General features: G+C 35.3%; 2 protein-coding genes across 3 annotated transcripts; one reads left to right on the top strand and one right to left on the bottom strand.

Moving 5' to 3' along the window:
- Positions 1-440: 440 nt before the first annotated feature.
- Positions 441-16,843, top strand: LOC127946692 (calcium/calmodulin-dependent protein kinase type 1D). 2 transcript variants are annotated; one of them, XM_052543407.1, is made up of 11 exons: positions 441-1,520; positions 10,196-10,327; positions 10,980-11,054; positions 11,941-12,079; positions 12,264-12,393; positions 13,192-13,267; positions 13,389-13,501; positions 14,069-14,147; positions 15,116-15,203; positions 15,292-15,442; positions 15,543-16,843. In XM_052543407.1, the coding sequence occupies exons 1-11, from the start codon at positions 1,426-1,428 to the stop codon at positions 15,569-15,571; spliced, it is 1,107 nt and encodes a 368-aa protein (XP_052399367.1). In that variant the 5' UTR covers positions 441-1,425; the 3' UTR covers positions 15,572-16,843. The 2 variants fall into 2 exon arrangements, with proteins under 2 accessions (XP_052399367.1, XP_052399366.1); XM_052543406.1 differs by having other exon boundaries at positions 442-1,520; positions 15,572-16,843.
- On the bottom strand, positions 16,828-20,313 carry LOC127946693 (unique cartilage matrix-associated protein-like). The gene is made up of 5 exons (XM_052543408.1): positions 20,166-20,313; positions 19,977-20,033; positions 19,801-19,896; positions 18,647-18,745; positions 16,828-17,310 (listed from the first exon to the last, which is right to left on the bottom strand). Exons 1-5 carry the CDS (start codon positions 20,221-20,223, stop codon positions 17,213-17,215), a joined length of 408 nt encoding a protein of 135 aa, XP_052399368.1. The 5' UTR covers positions 20,224-20,313; the 3' UTR covers positions 16,828-17,212.

Genomic DNA, 20,313 nt, shown 5'->3' with positions numbered 1-20,313 from the left:
GCCCGGCCCTAATGGCCGCAGGTTCCAATCTGTGTGCCAATTTTCAAGACTTTTTAAGCACGTTAAGGGCCCCAAAAGCCCCCGAGACGTTGGAAAATAATAATAATAATAATAATAATAATAATAATAAAAAATAATCCTAAGGAAAACAATAGGCCTCTCGCCCTTTGGGCTTGAGCCCTAATAATAATAATAATAATAATAATAAAAAATAATCCTAAGGAAAACAATAGGCCTCTCGCCCTTTGGGCTTGAGCCCTAATAATAAAAAATAATCCTAAGGAAAACAATAGGCCTCTCGCCCTTTGGGCTTGAGCCCTAAAAATAATCCTAAGGAAAACAATAGGCCTCTCGCCCTTTGGGCTTGAGCCCTAATAAAAAACAAAGCAGATACAAGAGGGTCCTCGCACCTCGGTGCTCGGGCCCTAATTAAACCTGTTTGTACTTTACTATATTCATTCCTAATCAGTCAACTCAAATTACAGTGTCTTCTGAAAAATGTCAAAGTTTCCTTTAGACGTTCATGAAGAAATGATAACCTGGAAAACTTCATTCATTAAAAAGCAATGGTAGGTGATTTCGTATTTTAACTGCATTGCTGTGTTTTGGTTTTGAAATTAAGCTATTAATATTAAGGCAAGACCCCACAGGAGAAACCATTGCTTATTTTTCATTCACTGGTCACTTATGAGATTTGGAGCTATTTTACTTCCTTAACATGTCATCATTCTGAAGTAAGACAAAAACATCCAAAATATCAATTTACTGTATGTGTTAATCTTGTTATACTTTATCGATTTGTGTCTTTTAAAGTAATTTTTCCCCTCTAAAATTTGTAGATTTTTTATAGCAATTAGACTAAAATATGTATTTAAACAGAACGTTTATCCCAGTGTCTCCCTCACTCCACTGAGCTTGTATGGCTGATGATGAATGCAGTCTATCGCTCTTGATGCAGCAGGTGTACCGCTCCTGACGCAGTCTGTTCTGCCGTCAACCCTCACACGAGCTCACCGGTTATTTACCGGACAACAGCTGCATCATTTTGTCAGCCGGTGCGGTACAGCAGCCCCACTTTTATAATACCTCAAGAACACGGAATCACGCATTTGCGTGCGCGTTACACGTTGTTGGTTCAGCTCGAGCGCGTCTCCTCGTCGCGGTGAGTCAGTGAGGCGGGATCCGCGGTGAGTGCGCGCGATTGGATTAGTCGCTGTGCGTCGGTCAGTCCTCGCTCTGTTGGCGGTACCGTAACCGGGCGGCATGAAACGGAATGCGGGCAACGTTTAAAGCCGGCCATACAGTCACAGAGACCGACACTCGCGTTCGCGGCTTTATCCGTTTGTGTTTTGTGTTTCCTGTAAGGTTGGAAAGATTGACGCGTTAAGAAGGTTATTCGGAGGCAGCGCTCACCCTGGAAGCACCATGGCCAGGGGAAGCGAGGAATCTGTGAATGGGTCGTGGAAAAAGCAAGTGGATGACATCAGGAAGATATTTGAGTTTAAGGAAATCCTCGGGACGTGAGTATGAATGATGCTTTGACATTGTGAATGACTGACTGCTTTTGCATATCAAGAGTCAATGTCCTCCAGTTTTGGGTTCTCAAAGTTTGACCAATGAGAATATTCCGATGTTACAGACGAGTAAAATCATCACAGCAGACACATTTGCTGGGTTATAAATGGCTTATTGCCTCACCAAAAGTTTTTCTTTTTTTTTTCGTGATGTATATTTATATATGAAAATAAAAGCTAGTATATTGTATTTACTCTGCTTATGTATACTTATATTATTTATTCAGAATTTAATAGACCGTTAGAATAAAAAATAAATAAATAAATAACTTAAATTTGCACCCCCAGGTGATCGGTTAACCCTGTATACCATCATAAGTAATTACTAAATTTAAATGGAAATATTATGTGTATATGTGTGTTTATATTTATATATATTATGAAATCATAATACAAAAACAATCACTTATTTTTAGCACTATCTTGCATTTTGTAGGGTTTGTCAGTCAACCCCGTTTTGTAGGCTACAGTAAACAAATGAGAACTGGTTTGATGTTATTATTCATTAAGATGTTTTTAGACCTCATAAGTAATTATTAAAATGAAATGTAATTCAGTACATTTAAAAAAACGGTCATGTAATCACTTTTTTTGGGGGGGGGTGATCAGTTTCTTTAATCAGTGTCTTACATTTTATAGGGTTTGTCAGTCAGCCCTGTTACAATGATTTATACAGTAAACAATGATTATAGACAACTGGATGTTTGTAGAAATATCAACATTCATCTTCTTATAAACACTATTAGTCTCATAACCCTGAGCGCAAGTCTAAATGGCTAAGTGAACTGTTAAACTGTCAACCCTGTTACTAAGGTGAAAGTGTATCTCAACATTCCTTCAACGTGGTCTGTATTATTGCATTGTATGTATGCATTTTAAATCCATACTTAACCTACTTGGCATAGCGGGTTTTAATGCAGGCCTTCTTCTGTCACTGTTAATATCCCACATCCTACAGCATGGCCTTATGTTGTCATGAACAACTGTTCCTCTTCTGTTGTAGCAGCATTGAAGTACTGGTTCACTGGGTTTTCCCTAGTATTTTCCTGAAATAGACCAAGAGATGTCTATTTATATGGTGTGCAGGGACCAAAAACAGGACAGGTATTTTTTATGTCCCTTAGAGAGAAAACATTTTTCATTTCACCATTTGAAAGGGTTTTATTTATTTATTTACTTGTCTTGTAAACTGTGATAGTCCCTTAGCTGACACATTTAGCACCACTGTAAAATAAACTACACTTGATTTTCAAAACCATTAATAAAGATTCAATTGCAGTGCATCTGTGCTGTATCATAGTCTTTTGATCTTTTTATTATTATTATTATTATTTAAATTAATATTATATTTTACATTAATGTTATTTAATTTTTCAATTCACTCCACGTGCACAATGACAATAAAGTTAAACCTAATCTAATGATTATTGACAGGTCAGGTGTAAATGATACATCACATTTTATTCATTATTTGATTGAAATAAATATTTTTATATAAACATAGATTTATGTTTTTGATGTTTGATTGTTTAATCGATTATTTAATTTTTAATGCAGTGTCTATTCCAAATATCTTAAGATAATGTGTGTATATGGCATGTGAGGTTGGTCAGGTCAGATATAAATAACTAATGAATATGTATTTATTTTTATAATGTGTTTTTATATTTTTACTTCTATTAATAAGATTTTTGTAATTTGGTGTCACATCCCAACATCTGAAGATAAAGTGTATTTTATTTATTTTTTTTATTTTCCAAACATTTGAAGATATTGTGTCAGATGAGGTTGCTTAGGTCACAAACAGACATTATAACTTGATGGAGATTTGTGTTATATAACGTTTATACAATAGCACACCAAGTCTCATAAAAAAGGATTTACTAGCAGCTTTAGTGGATACAGACCAATCCTGATCTGTAAATGTTTCATTTCTGTAGAAGCTCCATTAGTTCCAATAGTTTTAAACCTCATAGAGAATTCTCTAAATTTTGAACCACCTTGTCCCAGCCAGGCCCTGATACTGGATTACATGTCAGTGGTCCAACAACAGGAATTACAGTCATGTTTGTACTCGTGTTGATTGTGGATTATATGAGGTGAAAAACTATGTTTCTATCTCTCTCACACTCTGTTATTATGTATGTATTGTGTGTGTGTTGTGCACACACTATTACATTGCCCCCCCCCCCCCGCTTTGTTCCAGTCATATGCTTTCTTCTCATTTTAAAGATGATTATGATGATAATGATGCAATCATCATTCAGCATAAACAGCATGAATTACACCAGTGTTCTTCATATTTGCTCCTGTAGAACTTCTTCCTGCAGAGCTTAGCTTAAACCTTATCAAACACACCTGAACAAGTTAATTAAAGTCTTCTGGATTACTTGAAAATCTGTAGCAGGTGTGTTGGAGTGGGTTTAAAATCACCTATTGTATAAGTAGGTACTACATTTCAATTTATGACTAAAAAGTATGTTCCATATCAGTGGTCCTGGAGTACCCCATGCCCTGGACATTTTGTATGTCTCCCTCAGTCATCACACCTGATTGAACTCATCAGGTCATTAGTGGAAACTGCAAGACTTGAAGCAGTTGTTTTGCAGTAATATTTTACTTGGATTATCTTTCTAGGATTTCCCTTCCTGAAGATGACATAACAGATTCTCTAATACGCTTTACACAAGATTTTACAGATGCAGTCTTCTGAGGCACTAAACAGAAAACACCACACACATTTTGCTCACATTTAACAAAAACCCACCAGTTCACTATATCAACAAATTAGAATATGGTGACATGCCAATCAGCTAATCAACCCAAAACACCTGAAAAGGTTTTCTGAGCCTTAAAAATGTTCTCTCAGTTTGGTTCAGTAGACTTCACAATCATGGGGAAGACTGCTGATCTGACAGTTGTCCAGAAGACAATCATTGACACAAAGGAGGGTAAGCCACAAACATTCATTGCCAAAGAAGCTGGCTGTTCACAGAGTGCTGTATCCATGCATGTTAACAGAAAGTTGAGTGGAATGAAAAACTGGAAGAAAAAGATGCACAACCAACCTAAAGAACTGCAGCCTTATGAGGATTGTCAAGTAAAATCGATTCAAGAATTTTATTGAACTTCACAGGGAATGGACTGAGGCTGGGATCAAGGCATCAAGAGCCACCACACACAGACGTGTCAAGGAATTTGGATACAGTTGTCATATTCCTCTTGTTAAGCCACTCCTGAGGCGTCTTATCTGGGCTAATGAGAAGAAGAACTGTACTGTTACCCAGTCGTCCAAAGTCCTCTTTTCAGATGAGAGCAAGTTTTGTATTTCATTTGGAAACCAAGATCCTAGAGTCTGGAGGAAAGGTGAAGAAGCACATAGCCCAAGTTATTTAAAGTCCAGTGTTTCCACAGTCTGTGATGATTTGGGGTGCAATGTCATCTGCTTCTGTTGGTCCATTGTGTTTTTTGAAAACCAAAGTCACTGCACCCGTTTAGAAGTTTTGAGGCACTTCATGCTTCCTTCTGCTGACCAGCTTTCTGAAGATGCTGATTTCATTTTCCAGCAGGATTTGGCACCTGCCCACACTGCCAAAAGCAACAAAAGTTGGTTAAATGACCATGGCATTGGTATGCTTGACTGGCCAGCAAACTCACCGGACCTGAACCCCAGAAAATCTATGGGCTATTGTCAAGAGGAAAATGAGAAACGAGAGACCAAACAATGCAGATGAGATGAAGGCCACTATCAAAGAAACCTGGGCTTCCAGACCACCTCAACAGTGCCATAAACTGATCACCTCTGGGGCAACTAGGGGTTAAGTTTCTTGCTCAGGGACACATTGGTGTCTCACAGTAGATTCGAACCCGGGTCTCTCGCTATTTAATACACAAGTTTCACAATTTGAGTAGAATTAATGAAATGAACTTTTCCACAACATTCTAATTTGAGATGCACCTTTATTATTCATATTAAATTAATTTGTGCCTGTTTATTATTCATCTGTGTGTTTTAGAATACCAGGCTATTCAAAGTTACGCTTTACAATAAGTTTATCGCAGTTAAGGATGTTTAAACGGGTGTGCAATATCATGATTTTTGATCATGAACAATTAAAATATCTCCACTATCTGCTACAGCGGACAGTATTTCAGATGCAGTTCTAGCGCCTCTGTCTCAATATACTGTACAACACGACATACATTCATATTAAATGTTGGCTCAGTGCTGAGAGTTACACTCACAGGACACTGCACTTATTCACAGTTACAAAAGTACATTATTTGGATGTGCTTTAAAGCCTTGCTGGTTAAACATTTCATCCGTGGGCTGTTCTAACATGTGTCTTTTCTGAGCGTGCCTCACACTAAAACGCCTGTCAAACAGCGCCTGATTACTTGACAAAGATATCTGTCAAAAACCCACAAGGTTTACATTTAAACACAGTTGAGAGAAAAACAGATGCGTGCCTGTATATAAGATGCTGGTCTTAAAGTGACAGCAGACTAATAGACTAAAAATGCTGCCGCTTGTCATTACAGGGATAGTTAACCCCAATTTATTTGAATTCTGTCATTATTTACTTGCTCTCATGTTGTACCTGAATTAATTTCTTTCTTCTGCTGAACACAAAATAATATATTCTGAAGAATGTTGGTTAACCAAAGAAATTCAGGTCCCCATTGACTTTGATAGTAGGAAAGAAATACTAGAAGTCACTGGGGAAAAGTAACTGTTTGGTCATCCACATTTTTCAAAATAACTTTAACATTCAACAGAAGAAAGAAACTCATTCAGGTTTAAAACAATATTAATTGTTATGTTAATAATACAGTACAACACAAAGAGAAAAATTACTCGCTGTTCTTGACTGAATAACTTTAATACAGTTGCTTTAACAAGAATCAATATATAATTCATACAGTGAAGTCTGTATAATGTTTTATTTTTATACACATTTTTATGCTTAATAAACCTATACTGTACCTGAAAAATAAAGCACTTTGTTCTATTTGTATAGTATGTGTATTTGTAATGTGTATTTTTGTTTTTATTTTATTAATTACAAAGATAAAATGATGACAAAGATTATTATCTTCTCCCGCTTTTTTCTAAATATTCTAAATATTTTGTGTGTGTTTGTAAGTTGTTTTTAATAGGGAAATTAGTTTGGCTGTACTGCTCAGACAACTTGGAAAATAGTAAAACAAGCATAACACATAATCGTTATAAAATCATGAATTGGGATTTTCCTGACAAATGAAAAATTGTGATATGATATTTTTGACTCTCCAAAACACTGTTGCTCTATTATATGTTCCATACAGTATTGGATGGAATCTGCATGCAAGCATGTTTTCAATTTGTTCAAAGACAGTAACACCTGTTGTTTTGGTTTTATGACTTTGGCCGCATATTATATTTCTTGTCAGAAATAGCTCAGACTTTCCTACACACAATGACTCAACAAAAACCTACACACAATCTCCACCCACTCTCTATTGTTCAAACTCATTATACCGCTTTAGGCATTTCTAAATGAGAAAATATCATCAGTCTAGTGTTAATCCATGAGTTTTAGATTAATCCCAGTTTAATCCTGTTGCCTTCCGATGTGGAGGTGCCAGTTTTCCTGAATTCATCTGAGGCTGCGGTCACGTACATTCAGTATGTCATTGCTAAAAAGTTTTTTGCAAAAAACAAAAATACTTTTTTGGTGGAATTATTCCTTTAAATCTATTTTAGTAGATCTGTTATGAAATGACATTCCTTCACATCCCATAATATGTGGCTACACCCACATCTCATTTGCTTATATATAGACTTATCAAACTGACATTTGCTTGAGAAATTCAGCATTGCTGCAAAGCATTGAGGTCATGGACCAGTCATGATAAATGAACGCTAGTTCCTTGCTGACCTCATGCTAATTAAGAGTGTAACAGGCAAACATATGCAAGCTTTCCAGAGAACAGCTTTGTTTCAAACTATACTTTACAGTCAGGTGCACGACAAGGAACGCAAAGCGCATAAAGGTCAGTGGATGTGGGTTAACGGTCATGCTTTCATAGCCTTATACCTGAAGGTGTGACACACACGGCACTGAGTTACTGAGTGTAAACTTCCTGTGCTTTGATGATTTCCTTTGCCGTTAGGTTCCAGACTGATGGCAAAAATTGAACTAGCTACTTTATTACACTCCACTGTATATTAGTTAGAATTAGGTTATTTGATTTTATTATTTGCTTTTTGTTGACCTGAATCACTTGTATTATGGTTTTTGAGGTTTTGTGCTTTTTCTTTTTGTTTTGTTTTTCATGCTGCTTGTTGACTCAAGGCGTGCTATTATTTTCTTAACAATCAAATTTGCTGTGTTCTGATTTGGCCCAGTAAGCAGTCACATAGTAACCACCCATAACTCCCTAGCATACATAAACATAACAATGTTCTTAATACCACTCTTCATTTTATGTTATCATTAGTAGTAGTAGTAGTAGTAGTATATTTTCTTTGAATTTCGGGGTTTGTTTTGTTTTGTATTTTGGTTTGCTTTCTTTAGTTTTGGTTTAGATTTGTTTGTTGTTGTTTACTTTCGAAACAATCACATTTGCTATGTTTTTTTTTTTTTGTTCTTTGTATTTATATTTATTTATTTACTTATTTGCGCTGTTGACTTGATGTGTGCTGACCATAACTCCCTAGCACCCAATGCAATATCACTTTTTATTATTTTAGTTTAGTTTATCTGCTTATTGCTAAATTTAATTGTTTTTCATGCTTTTTTATTGAATTGTTTTTATGCTGCTTGTGATTTGTAGTGTGTTATTACTTTCTAAAAAATCTAATTTGCTATGTTTTTTGTAAAACTTGTGTGTTGCTTGTTCACTTGAGATGTGACATTACTTTCTAAATAAATCAAACATATGTTTGGTTTTGTTCTATATTATTTTGTTTATTTTTTTGTTTTGCACGCTGCTTGTTGGTGTGCTATAACTTTTTAAACAATCAAATTTGCTATGTTTTGTTTTGTTCTGTTCTGTTTTTTTGGTTTTCTTTCTTGCTTTGCTTGTTCATTCGAGGTTTCTAAACAATCATATTTGCTATTTTCTGACTTGGCCCAGTAAACAGTCACCTGTCAAACTATAACTCCCTAAAAACCACATAGCAATGCACTTCATACCACTCTGAACATCTGAACAACTGTCTAGCAACTTCCTGGCAACCATCCATAACATTTTAGCACCGTTTGCACCAAAAAAAAACACCATTCATGTTTTCCTGTGAAAGGTGTCTGAATTACATATGTGTTAAATCTGGTATTTAATGCACTCCACAGACTGTTGTTTTTCTTTTTGTTTAATTCTTTGCAGAGATGAACGCCGCACCCACTGCAACCTCACACGCTTATATGAACACATAGCTTACAAAGTACTCAACCTGCTGGGTGCCTGGCCAATGAGTCACTACATTTCAAGCCTCCCGAAGGGCTTATGTTTCAATCGAGATGAGAAATGAATTTTACAGTTTAAGAAACTGATGACAAATGCTTCTTTTTGGCAAAGCACCAAGCCCTATGTTTGATGAAATGGTTCAGAAAACCTTTTGACTAAAAAACTGGCTTTTGTTCCAAGCTTTCTGAATTGTGTCGAGTGCTCATGTTAGTGTCTGTAAATGACTGTGCGTGTGTGCCGAGAGATTAGAGCAGATTTTCAGTGACCAATAAAGGCTTAGCTGCAAGCCACAGTGGCCAACTGATTACACACAGTGCATGTGATACAACATCCCTACACAGAATCACAGCAGACGTGAATGTGTGCGTACAGGTTTGGCATTGGTTTAAACAAATATTTGAAGAAGTACAGACATTTGAAGTGGGTCCTTAGTATTTTAAATGCTCATAAATTAGTCAAGTCAAATTATTTTGAAGTACTTTTTTTATTTTATTTTATTTCATGCTTCTGTACCTTTGTAGACTAAGGCAGTATTATTTTTATTTTGTATTTTCCCGTTTCTGCCCCTTGTTATGCTGTCTAATGCACTAGTTATTTTTACATTTTATTTAATTTTATGCCCTTGCACCTTTGTAACATATCTGAAGCAGCACTATTTTTTATTATTATTATTTTATTTTATTTTATTATTTCATTGATTTGATTAGATTTTCCTTATGTCCCTTTGTAGGCTGTTAAAGCACTATTATTTTATTTTATTTTATTTTTTACTTCGGGCTTGGAATGCTTAACTACAGTTTTTTTTTTTTTTTACAATTTTATTTTATATATTTTACTTTATTTTATGCTTCTGTCCCTTTGTTGGCCATCTAAACCACAACTTTTACTTTATTTTATTTTATATTCTATTTTCCTGTTGTTGACTCTTTTATTTTATTTTATATTTTTTTCATTTTATTTTGTTGTATTTTATTCTGGCTATCTAAAGCACTATTTTATCTTTATTTTCATTTTCATTTTATGACTGTATTTTCAGTGTTGTTTTAGACTATTAAACCCCACTATATTCTGCTTACCTTTCAAGCACCTTATTTTGTCTATGTCCTCTTTTTATGTTCAAAAAAATCTCGAACCCCCAATTTAGCTTTTCTTTTCATGTTTTTTTCCAGTGGGGCATTTTCTGAGGTGGTCCTGACCCAAGAGAAGGCCACAGGAGAGATGTACGCTGTGAAATGCATCCCAAAAAAAGCATTAAGAGGAAAAGAGAGCGGAATAGAAAACGAGATTGCAGTGCTGAGGAAGTAAGTATTCTAAAAGCTCCTGGAAAAGGCTTAAAATAACAAACCCAACACCCATTACATGCTTTACACAAGTTCCTCTAGCTATAGACAGAAACCCTAAAGTTCAAAGGCAGCTGTTAGTGGGAGTTTATGCTTTTCTTCTCAAAGGGAAAGATGACTCAGCCTTTATAACACACCCCTCTCAGCCTCCTACCTTTACTGACTCCTACCTGTCCCTGTCAAAAACGTCGGAAGCATTTTAAAGGCCGTACAAATGATTCATGTGGCCTCCGCCACAGACCTCGCTATTCACCGCACGTTGAGGCCGAGCGCAGGTCCATGGTTGTCATGGTAAAAAGGCGTTCAGGCAAGGATGCGAGGCAATACGTTGGCGGGTAAAAACGCTGCTGCTTGCATCTGGATCGTAGATGCAGTGGTCAGAATCATAGTAAAGACTGTAATGGTTGTTTAGCAACTTACATAGGAATTCCTTATGTTTTCATCATCTGCATGAATAAAATAGCTCAACATATCAGCTCAGAATTTATGCAAAGGTGTATGGGAATGTGCAATCAGAACCAACGTCAGCCATCCGAAACAAAGCCTTCAAAATCCACTCAAGTGCAACTCTGCTTCGTTGTAATTGATCAAATATTTCATGTGTTCTTTTCAGGATCAAGCATGAGAACATTGTGGCACTGGAAGACATTTATGAGAGCCCCACTCATTTATATCTCATTATGCAACTGTGAGTAGAGTCTGTTTGCTGCTTCAATTAATGCTTTATTTAAGTCTTTGAAACGGAGCCAAACTATGTGAAGCTGGTTTGCAAGATGGAAAACATAAAGTAATTTGTTCTTGTTGTGTCATTTTGTGTCATGCTGAATTTATTTGAATTTGAATCCAGGAAATTCTTCCTGTCGTTCCAATTCACATTCCAGTTCGACGTCCTGTGGGGTGTCCAACCCATGACTTGAGAGAAAGCCAGTTCTTTTACTCATTTATGTCCAAGGCTGCTGCTGTTGTTTGAGAAGATTGGAGTATTAAGTGTTTATCTTTTTATTTATTTTATTATATGATGGTTGGTAAATTGAATCACCTGAAAAAAGTGTGTGGTTTTTATTTTTTCTTGTTGTTGTTTGTTTCTGCTTTGTTTTGTTTTCTGTATGTTTTTTCCCCTTTATTTTGGTTTGGTTTCTCTTTGTTTATTTATTTTTATATTTACATAATTGTTTTTATTTGTATTTTTGCTTTTTGTTTTTCATGCTGCTTGTTGACTCGATGTATGCTATTACTTTTCTAAACAATAATTTTTTTGCTATGTTTAGACTTGGCCTAGTAAACAAATACCTATAAATTAACCTTTATTTTATTTTATTTTATTTTATATAATATAATTATAATGACATATAAAAAACTATAATGAAGTCAAAAACATACAGGATCCTTTAAAAGTTTTTTCTTTTTTTTCTGCAAGGAATGAATACTTTAAGTCATCAAGATTGCATTACATTTTAGTGACAGTAAACAGTATTATATATACGTTTATATAATTTTGACTGCATATTATATATTACTGTAATAACCATATTTAAAAAAAACATAGATTGTTAAAAACAGATTTCTTTTTTTAGTGTGTCTGGCGGGGAGCTGTTTGATCGTATCGTAGAGAGAGGTTTCTACACGGAGCAGGATGCCAGTGCGTTAATCAAACAGGTTCTGGATGCGGTTAACTACCTGCATTCACTGGGGATAGTCCACAGAGACCTGAAGGTGATGATTTCCCTTTAAAACAAATCGATGTACAGAGAAGTACAGTTTCATTATACAGTGTATAGGAAGTTGGAACATGAGAAATGAAACACTCACTTCCACTTCCAGTGGAAACAAGACGTACGGTGTGAATAAGTCCCTGTGACTCCTTAACCTTATCACCTTCTCTCTCATCCCCTGACAGCCAGAGAATCTGCTCTATTTTAACCCACATGAAGAATCCAAGATTATGATAAGTGATTTTGGGCTGTCCAAGATGGAGGGCGCAGCTAGTGACATCATGTCCACAGCCTGTGGGACGCCGGGATACGTGGGTAGGGCTGTCCATCCACTTAATATCAGTGTGAATCTACACTGGATCTGAATATTTAATAAAATGATCATAGTTTTAATGGTAAAACTGTCAAAAAGCTATAGTAAAAGCCTTTTGATTGGTTAAACTCCTTTACTCTGTACTGTGAAAAACTGTAATAGATCTATAATTTTACAGTATAATGCAGTTAAATGTAAAGTTTTATGTAAGTGTAAATGAAATACTTTATACTGGAAAAAATATTTTTGTGAGAGCTCACATTTGATGGTTTTTTTAATGAATTGACTAATGAATTAACTAGACTGTTTTCTACGTTTTTCTTATCAGTTATGTTCATTAGGGTTTTATGCTAAAGTACATCTTATGATAAAAGATGTCTGTCAAGTCCACAAATGCAGAATAAAAGTGGTTAGAAAATGCCAATTAGGAAACATATTGTTTTGAAATGACATTCATGAAGGCTTGGTTCAGCCACAGGATGAAAATAAAAAAATCAATGAACACATAAATAAAGGAGTTTTTATCACACAATTCAGACTTTTTTCTCACAATTATGAGTCAACATCTTGCAATTGTTGAATTTTCCTCAAAATTGCAAGTTTATACTTCGCAATCCTGACATTTTCTGAGAATTGTGAGAAAAGGTCTAAACTGTCTGATATTTTTGATCTGTGATGGAAACAAGCTTCTACAGACATGAGATGATCAAAATTGTTTTGGGGTCATTTATCTTTTAATTACCTTTTAACAATTTATTAAATGTAATTTCATTCAATTTCTGTCTTTTTTATTCCTTTAGCTCCAGAAGTATTAGCCCAGAAACCTTACAGCAAAGCTGTGGACTGCTGGTCTATCGGAGTTATTGCTTACATCTTGTGAGAATTTTTATTTATTTTTTATGAAACACATTTGTTGTTTTTATCCCAAACGATTTTTACATTAATTTAGAAAAGAAGTCTTTAGGTTAAAATACTGAGCATACCTCGACCTCCTCAGGTTGTGTGGATACCCTCCGTTTTATGACGAGAACGACTCCAAACTGTTTGAGCAAATACTGAGGGCAGAATACGAGTTCGATTCCCCGTACTGGGACGATATTTCAGATTCAGGTGTGTATGGAAAATTATGTTATAGTTTACTCACCCTCGTGTCACAAAAAGAAGATATTCTAAAAAATAAAAGTGACTCATTGGCTCCCATCGACTTCCAAAATATATTTGTCCATACTAAGGAATCTAATGGGACCTGAAACTGTTTAGTTTCAGAGAATTTTCATTTTTCATTTTAGTTACATAAATTCTTACATTTATTCATATCAGCTTCAAGCTGGATAAAATGACACCCTTCTTCACCTCTTCTTGTCTCTTCTCCCATCATTAAGTATGACTTGGGTTACTTGTCACTGACAGTCACGACTTTGTTTTCTCCCATGAGCAACACTTTAATAAGGGTTTATCAAAAGTAACACTGATGTATTGCAGCCAGATATAAATCAGCCGTTGATCTAGCACTAGGCGACTCGGCATCGTTAGAAAATAACAGCTCGACACCCACACCACAAGCTGTTCGCTGCTGTCTGGGGAAGTGTAGGAGGGTGTCGTTTTTTTCACAATTAGAACTGCGCCCTTGTGTAACAGATTCGGTTTCTTTATTTTCACATTTGTGTTGTTTCATAGCTAAAGACTTCATTAATAACCTGATGCAGAAAGATCCAGAAAAGAGGTTGACTTGTGAAGAGGCTCTTCGGCATCCATGGTGAGCGGCCTTTCTCGTGAAAAACCCTGGTGTTGTATCACCAGGTTTAAGGTTTTAGTTGTTCTCGGTAACATTAAGCATATTTCTCTGCTTACATAATGCTCATTATTGAGTTCAAATGTTTTCCTTTTAAGTTTGAAATTCATTATTTCCAATACAAATTAAACATGTCCACACCATGATGCACGGATACTTTTAAATATTATATAAATGTAAATAATATTAATTAAATCATCCTGAATTATCCTTACTGTATTAGATTATGCTATAAAATCATAATTATTTACATGCATTACAGTGTTGAGACCAGGGGAAAAAATCTACTTTTTTGACATGAAATTGTTACACTGCTAAATAATAAAATGAAAAAAAAATAATAGTATAAATTAGGCGTTTTTTGCTAAATAAAACTTATACTATGTAAAAATTCATATGCACACTGCAGTTCAAATGTTTGGGGAGATTTAGAAGTTTTTTTTTTTTTGATATTAAGAGTTTTATATAGTTTTTAGCTTTGCATCACAGGAATAAATGACATTTTAAAATGCATAAAACAAAAAAGGTTATTTTACATGTATATTTTACATATATATATAATTACATATTTTATATATTATTTATTAGTTTGCAATATTATATAAAAAAATTCAATAACCGTAATTACTCACTTCAAACTGTAATTGAGTACAACAGCATTATTATGATTAACTAAAACTAAACTAAAACATTACAGATGTAATGTAAAAACATGTATGCACACAATACGTGTGTTGTACCAAATCATTAATTTAAATGTAAGTACAGTATAGTAGTTAAGGCCACTTAATATAAAAATGCAATCAAAATATTAATGACACAATAGCATCTCAGTGTTTACTCATATGGTCACATATCATAAGACTCTGCCTCCTCATGGATGCCTGATGATATTGCAGGAAGTCCAACCGCTGACTTTCTTCTGATTGCAGGATAGCTGGCGATACTGCGCTCTGTAAGAACATCCACGAATCAGTCAGCCGACAGATGAAGAAGAACTTTGCCAAAGCTAAATGGCGAGTAAGTGACCACTTCCTTTCCTCCTTCAGAGAAGTTTGATGTAAGATATTCTCAATTCTGTATTCTCTTCTTTCTTCTCTCCTCACAGCAAGCGTTCAACGCTACCGCAGTGATCAGACACATGAGGCGTCTTCAGCTCGGCAGCAGTATGGATTCCTCTCAACACAGGAAGCAGAATCTAACATCCATGCAAGGGAAGAGTCAGTCGGTCGACGTTTCCTCAGTCCACCACAACGACTGTAAGCTTTTGCCTTAATACTGTATATTTCATGAAACCGGCTTTTTTGACTCATCACCAGTGATGTGCTGTGTGTTGTATTATGTCGTATTGTCGAACAGCCCTTGAAGAGGGTGTTATCTTTGTCTAGGTTCACCCATGCAAGCGGCAAACTCTTCCTCGGGGCCATCCACGGTCACTACCATCATCACTGGCTCCAAATGACATCACTTCCTGCTCACTTGACTGTTGCACTTTGTGGAAAGACATGTTTTCTTCTATTTAACAGTAACTTCCATTCTTCACAGTCGAACCAGTTTTCCTTTCTGGAAAGCCAGCGGTGTGCTATAAAACAAGACTGATTCAGAAAATAGCGGCCTGTGTGAATTTCAGAGATTTGATTTGGACGCTTATGTGGCTGATGAGTGGGGTTTACAAACATCTACTTTGAGTCTTCGAAGGTGTATATAAAAGAGTCTAATTCATTCAAAAGTTGTTGCTGCTTTATTTCAACCTGCTGCTGTTTTGAACAACCAAATGATAAAGGATGTGATTTACAGAAGCTGATGTAGTGAATACAGGCTTTAAACCAATAGCCAGGTTTACTGTCATCCAATACATATAAACTTGAAATTCGGATGCGTCTGGCATTTATTAATGTGAGAACGAAGGCTGTGAATATTGCATAATCACCTGGAAATGTGCAGTTGAATGTTTTTATCAGCATTTTGTTAATAATAATAATGAAGTGATTTGTGTTTCAGATGTTTCTGGAGGTATAAAAGGTTGGCGAAAACGCACTATTTTGTGTATGTTTTGCATTTATTTTGTAAGCTTTGCTTTTTTTTATTACTCTTGGTCACACTTTACATTGCAGTGATTATGTTGCATTGTGCAAATTCAAGTATTTATTGCTATTGCCACTCAAATTACTATTCATAGTACATTATTATTAAATATATGTAATATAGACATTGTAATGTAAAATGTTATCATAATTGTGTTCTTTTAATTGAGAAGACTGATGAACGCTCGAGCAGTAACGTGTTTGTTTTTATCACAGATCAATATGAAAAGTACCAGCTTCAGTGACGGTGATCTGTATTTGCTGATTTTGTGTTTCAGTGAAGTGAAAAACGAATGCAAACATCGCAGTTTTCCAGTTGAACTGAAGCCGTTTTTTTTATATGATGTGTCCACTGATATATTATACGACCGTGAGAGTTTCAAACTGTTCTAGATCTTGCATGTCATCCTGGTCTTCATACCAGCTCTCTGAATTTAGCAGCCGAGTGCTGGTTCTTTCATTCAGGTCGCAGAAATGATGTAAGCTGTGTTTTCTCTTTAGTAGATTTGTTCTGTGGTGAGTGTTTTTGGTTGAGTGTATGGAATCAAATTTTCATTAAAGACAAAGATACCAGTAGTTTTATTGTTGTTCAGACTCATTCAAAACTGAAAGAACTGTTACAAAGATATACATGCCTGCTTAGACTGCAAATATTATTTGTATTAAATATGTAACACTTTACATTCTCCCAAAATCAAAAACGAATAAAATGAAAAGAAATGATGTGAAAAATAATATTTCTTAAAAAAAAAAAGTGCAATGACTTGTGTCATTAAAGTGTGTGACGGCTACGATACATTTTAAACTAGCCATAAAAATAATAACTGGCGAGTATGAATATGAATAAATGTACATCTTTTTCGAGAACTATTATACATGGATTACATGTGTTCTGCATGCATGAATACACAAATAAGACTAGCTCTCTACCCGTTATCCTCTGTTTTAGACCGTGTGTCGGTTGTACTCATAAGATGGGTCCAGGCCGTCGTAGTGAAACTCTCTCCACTGCTCCGTCTTCTCTCTGGTGCGCTCGTCTTGCTCTGGAGGAGAGGAAAAATGAAGGAATTTAGATTTTAACTCTGTATTCAGATATTTACACATAGGCCTACAGAGTACCAGATATAATATGTGTAAATATTGGATGCTATACTGCACTAACATGACCATGTAAGCGATTAGCATGTGTACTGTATAAACATTAAAGGCAGAAGTATTTAAATAAAGCTTTATTGCATGCTGTTATTGGTGTATTATGTTACATATGATAACTGAGTACGAAAATATTCTATTATATAACCTGTATATAGATCAGCCTTTGCTGTCTATACCCCCATTATATTTAAAAGTGTAGGCATGATATTAAAACTACAATAGAGTAAATGGTGGATGAATTTTATTAAATTAAACTAAAAAGTATTTTTTACAAAAAAATAAATTAAAAAAACTTGAAATTATTAAATACGACATGTTACAATAAATAAATGAAAATTAAAATAAAGGCATAAGTCAATAAATAAATGTATTTATTAAAGATATCACCTAAAATTAAATGTGCCTTGAAATGAAAAACCTCATGAAATACGAAAATTAAATGCACCTTGAAATAAAAAGAAAGCAAACAATTTGAAAAAAGAAATCAATCTAACACACAATAACTGAATTTATAATAAAAGGTTGTAATCATGCCTAAAGAAAAGCCAGTACAAATAAATAAGTTGGGCGTGAAATATATGTGGACCACAAAACCAGTCTTAAGTGTCAATTTTTCGAAATTGTGATTTATATATCGTCTGAAAGCTGAATATATAAGCTTTCCATTGATGTATGGTTTATTAGGATCGGACAATATTTGGTCGAGATAAAACTATTTGACGATCTGGAATCTGAGGGTGCAAAAAATATTAAAATACTGAGAAAATCGCCTTTAAAGTTGTTCAAATGAATTATTAGCAATGCATATTACCAATCAAAAACTACGTTTTGATATATTTACAGTAGGAAATTTACAAAATATCTTTATGGAAAATGATTACTTAATATCGTAATGATTTTTGGCATAAAAGGAAAAATTATAATTTTGACTCAATGATAAAATGATAATATTTGACTTTTGTTTTTGTTTTTGGCTATGGCTAAAAATGCATAATTGATTATATTTTTATTATTTATTATTTATTTATAATAAGTTTGTTTTATTAATATAATCATTGTTTTGTTCTTAATTAGATTTGGTAAACCTGTTTTGTAAAATCCTACAAGGTTCAGCTAAGTTCATGCGTAATCCTGGGTAACTGATCTCAGAGCGCTACTACTAATGCTGCTTGATCCAATATGGCCGCCAGGTGAGTGATTTGAGTTGGCTCGCTGCACACTCACCGTCGTGCTCCTCTTCAGCGTGACTCTCAAACTCATTCCTCTGCTCCTCATGATACTCCCTCCTTCTCTCATCTGCGGCCAGCCTCTGTCTCTGCTCAGCTAATAAGACAACAAAATGTGAGAGGATAATAAAAGAAATAAGTGAGTTATAATGTTCAGAAGAACTTTTTTGTCGTTGTTGTATCTTATTTGAACTAAATATGGTTTATGTGAAATACACGGTTCATTTTCACTATTCATAACGAAAGGCTGTTTGTGATTACATCGGTGTTTGTATTACATAACAGGATCACCTGATTTGGAGTGACAGCAGCAGTGAATTATAAAATCCCGAACTGCATACTAATTAATTTTATTTTATTGTAAGTCCAAAAAAGCTATTTATGATTAAAATCCTCTTGTCCTGATCCTTTCCTCACCATTTGAATACACAGACTTGAATTCCCACAGGTGAGTCAAACATAATTTTTGGTGAGCCCATAACCATAAACTAACAATGTCAGACCAGATCTAAGCCAAATGAAAGGCTTGAGAAACAGCAGAGCTCCTCCTCCAGCACTGGCAGGAGTTGAAGACTGAAGGCTGGTTTTCTCCAGCCTGTCCTGTGGTTCCTGCTATGTGCTGCGGTTCGCCGTCTTTACATTCCTCAGCTGGCTCAAAACGCAGCACCTGTGTGGCCAGTGCTAGTCACGACTAAAAGGGCTCTTTATTACCGTTTTACAGCAGAAAACCTGACCAAACATCCCTAGAAGCCACAGAAGTGACATGATTGATGACAATTTATTTTGCAGGACTTCAAATTGTGGTTAAGTAGTTTGTGGTCGTTAAGATTTATGTAAAGTTTTTGAATGAATTCTCTTTTGGTCACTAAAGCTGATTTTATTAGATTTTTTGGTAACATTATAAATGTATTTACTGTCACTTTGGATGCATCCTTGCTGAATAAAATAAGTGATTTATTTCAAAATCTGTCATTTGAATATTTATATATATTCATTTTTATTTTGTATTATTATAAATATAAAATCCCCATTTGCACACAGTTAGTCTCTCTACATCAAACATTCTGGACTGTCCATTGTAGGTGACAGTTGCTCTGGTGGTTGTGCTGGAATTCACATAAGGAGTTTTCACATAAGTACAAAAATTCTCACCGTTTATCTCATCTTGAGTTTTTACAGCCCTCCTGCCTCGTCGTTTGATGAAGCTGGAGGCATCTGCCTCTGGCATGAAGATCTTCCTCAGGGCACCTTTGGTGAAGAAGAACATTGATGAGGAGTAGAAACTCTTGAGAAAGATCTACAGCAACATTGTGAAGGTTTTTGTTCACCTTGAGGACTGGCTGCCTTCTTATCTGACACAGCGGTGCTGTCGGCTCCATGGAGCACTGTAACAGAGGAAACACGGCTGAGGTAAGTCCAAAAGATATCCCACCCTTTCAAAGGACTATATGGTTCCCCACATTGGTAAATCAACACTTCCCTTGGCGAGAACAGTAAACCACAGTCTGGTTACTCACAGGTGATGATGGACAAAGCAACGAGACAGGTGAGAAGAAGAGGTCGCGTCCAGGACATTTTTAGATTTAGCCGAGAAAGAGCAAAGAGAAAGCTGCTGATGTTCTCAGGGACGTCCTGCCTGAGATTGGGGATTGGGCTTGTGGTGAA

The sequence above is a fragment of the Carassius gibelio genome, chromosome A25, assembly GCF_023724105.1.
Source record: "Carassius gibelio isolate Cgi1373 ecotype wild population from Czech Republic chromosome A25, carGib1.2-hapl.c, whole genome shotgun sequence".
NCBI lineage: Eukaryota > Metazoa > Chordata > Actinopteri > Cypriniformes > Cyprinidae > Carassius > Carassius gibelio.
The sequence above is the reverse complement of the archived record's forward strand: the minus strand, read 5'-3'. Positions and strand labels throughout refer to the sequence as shown.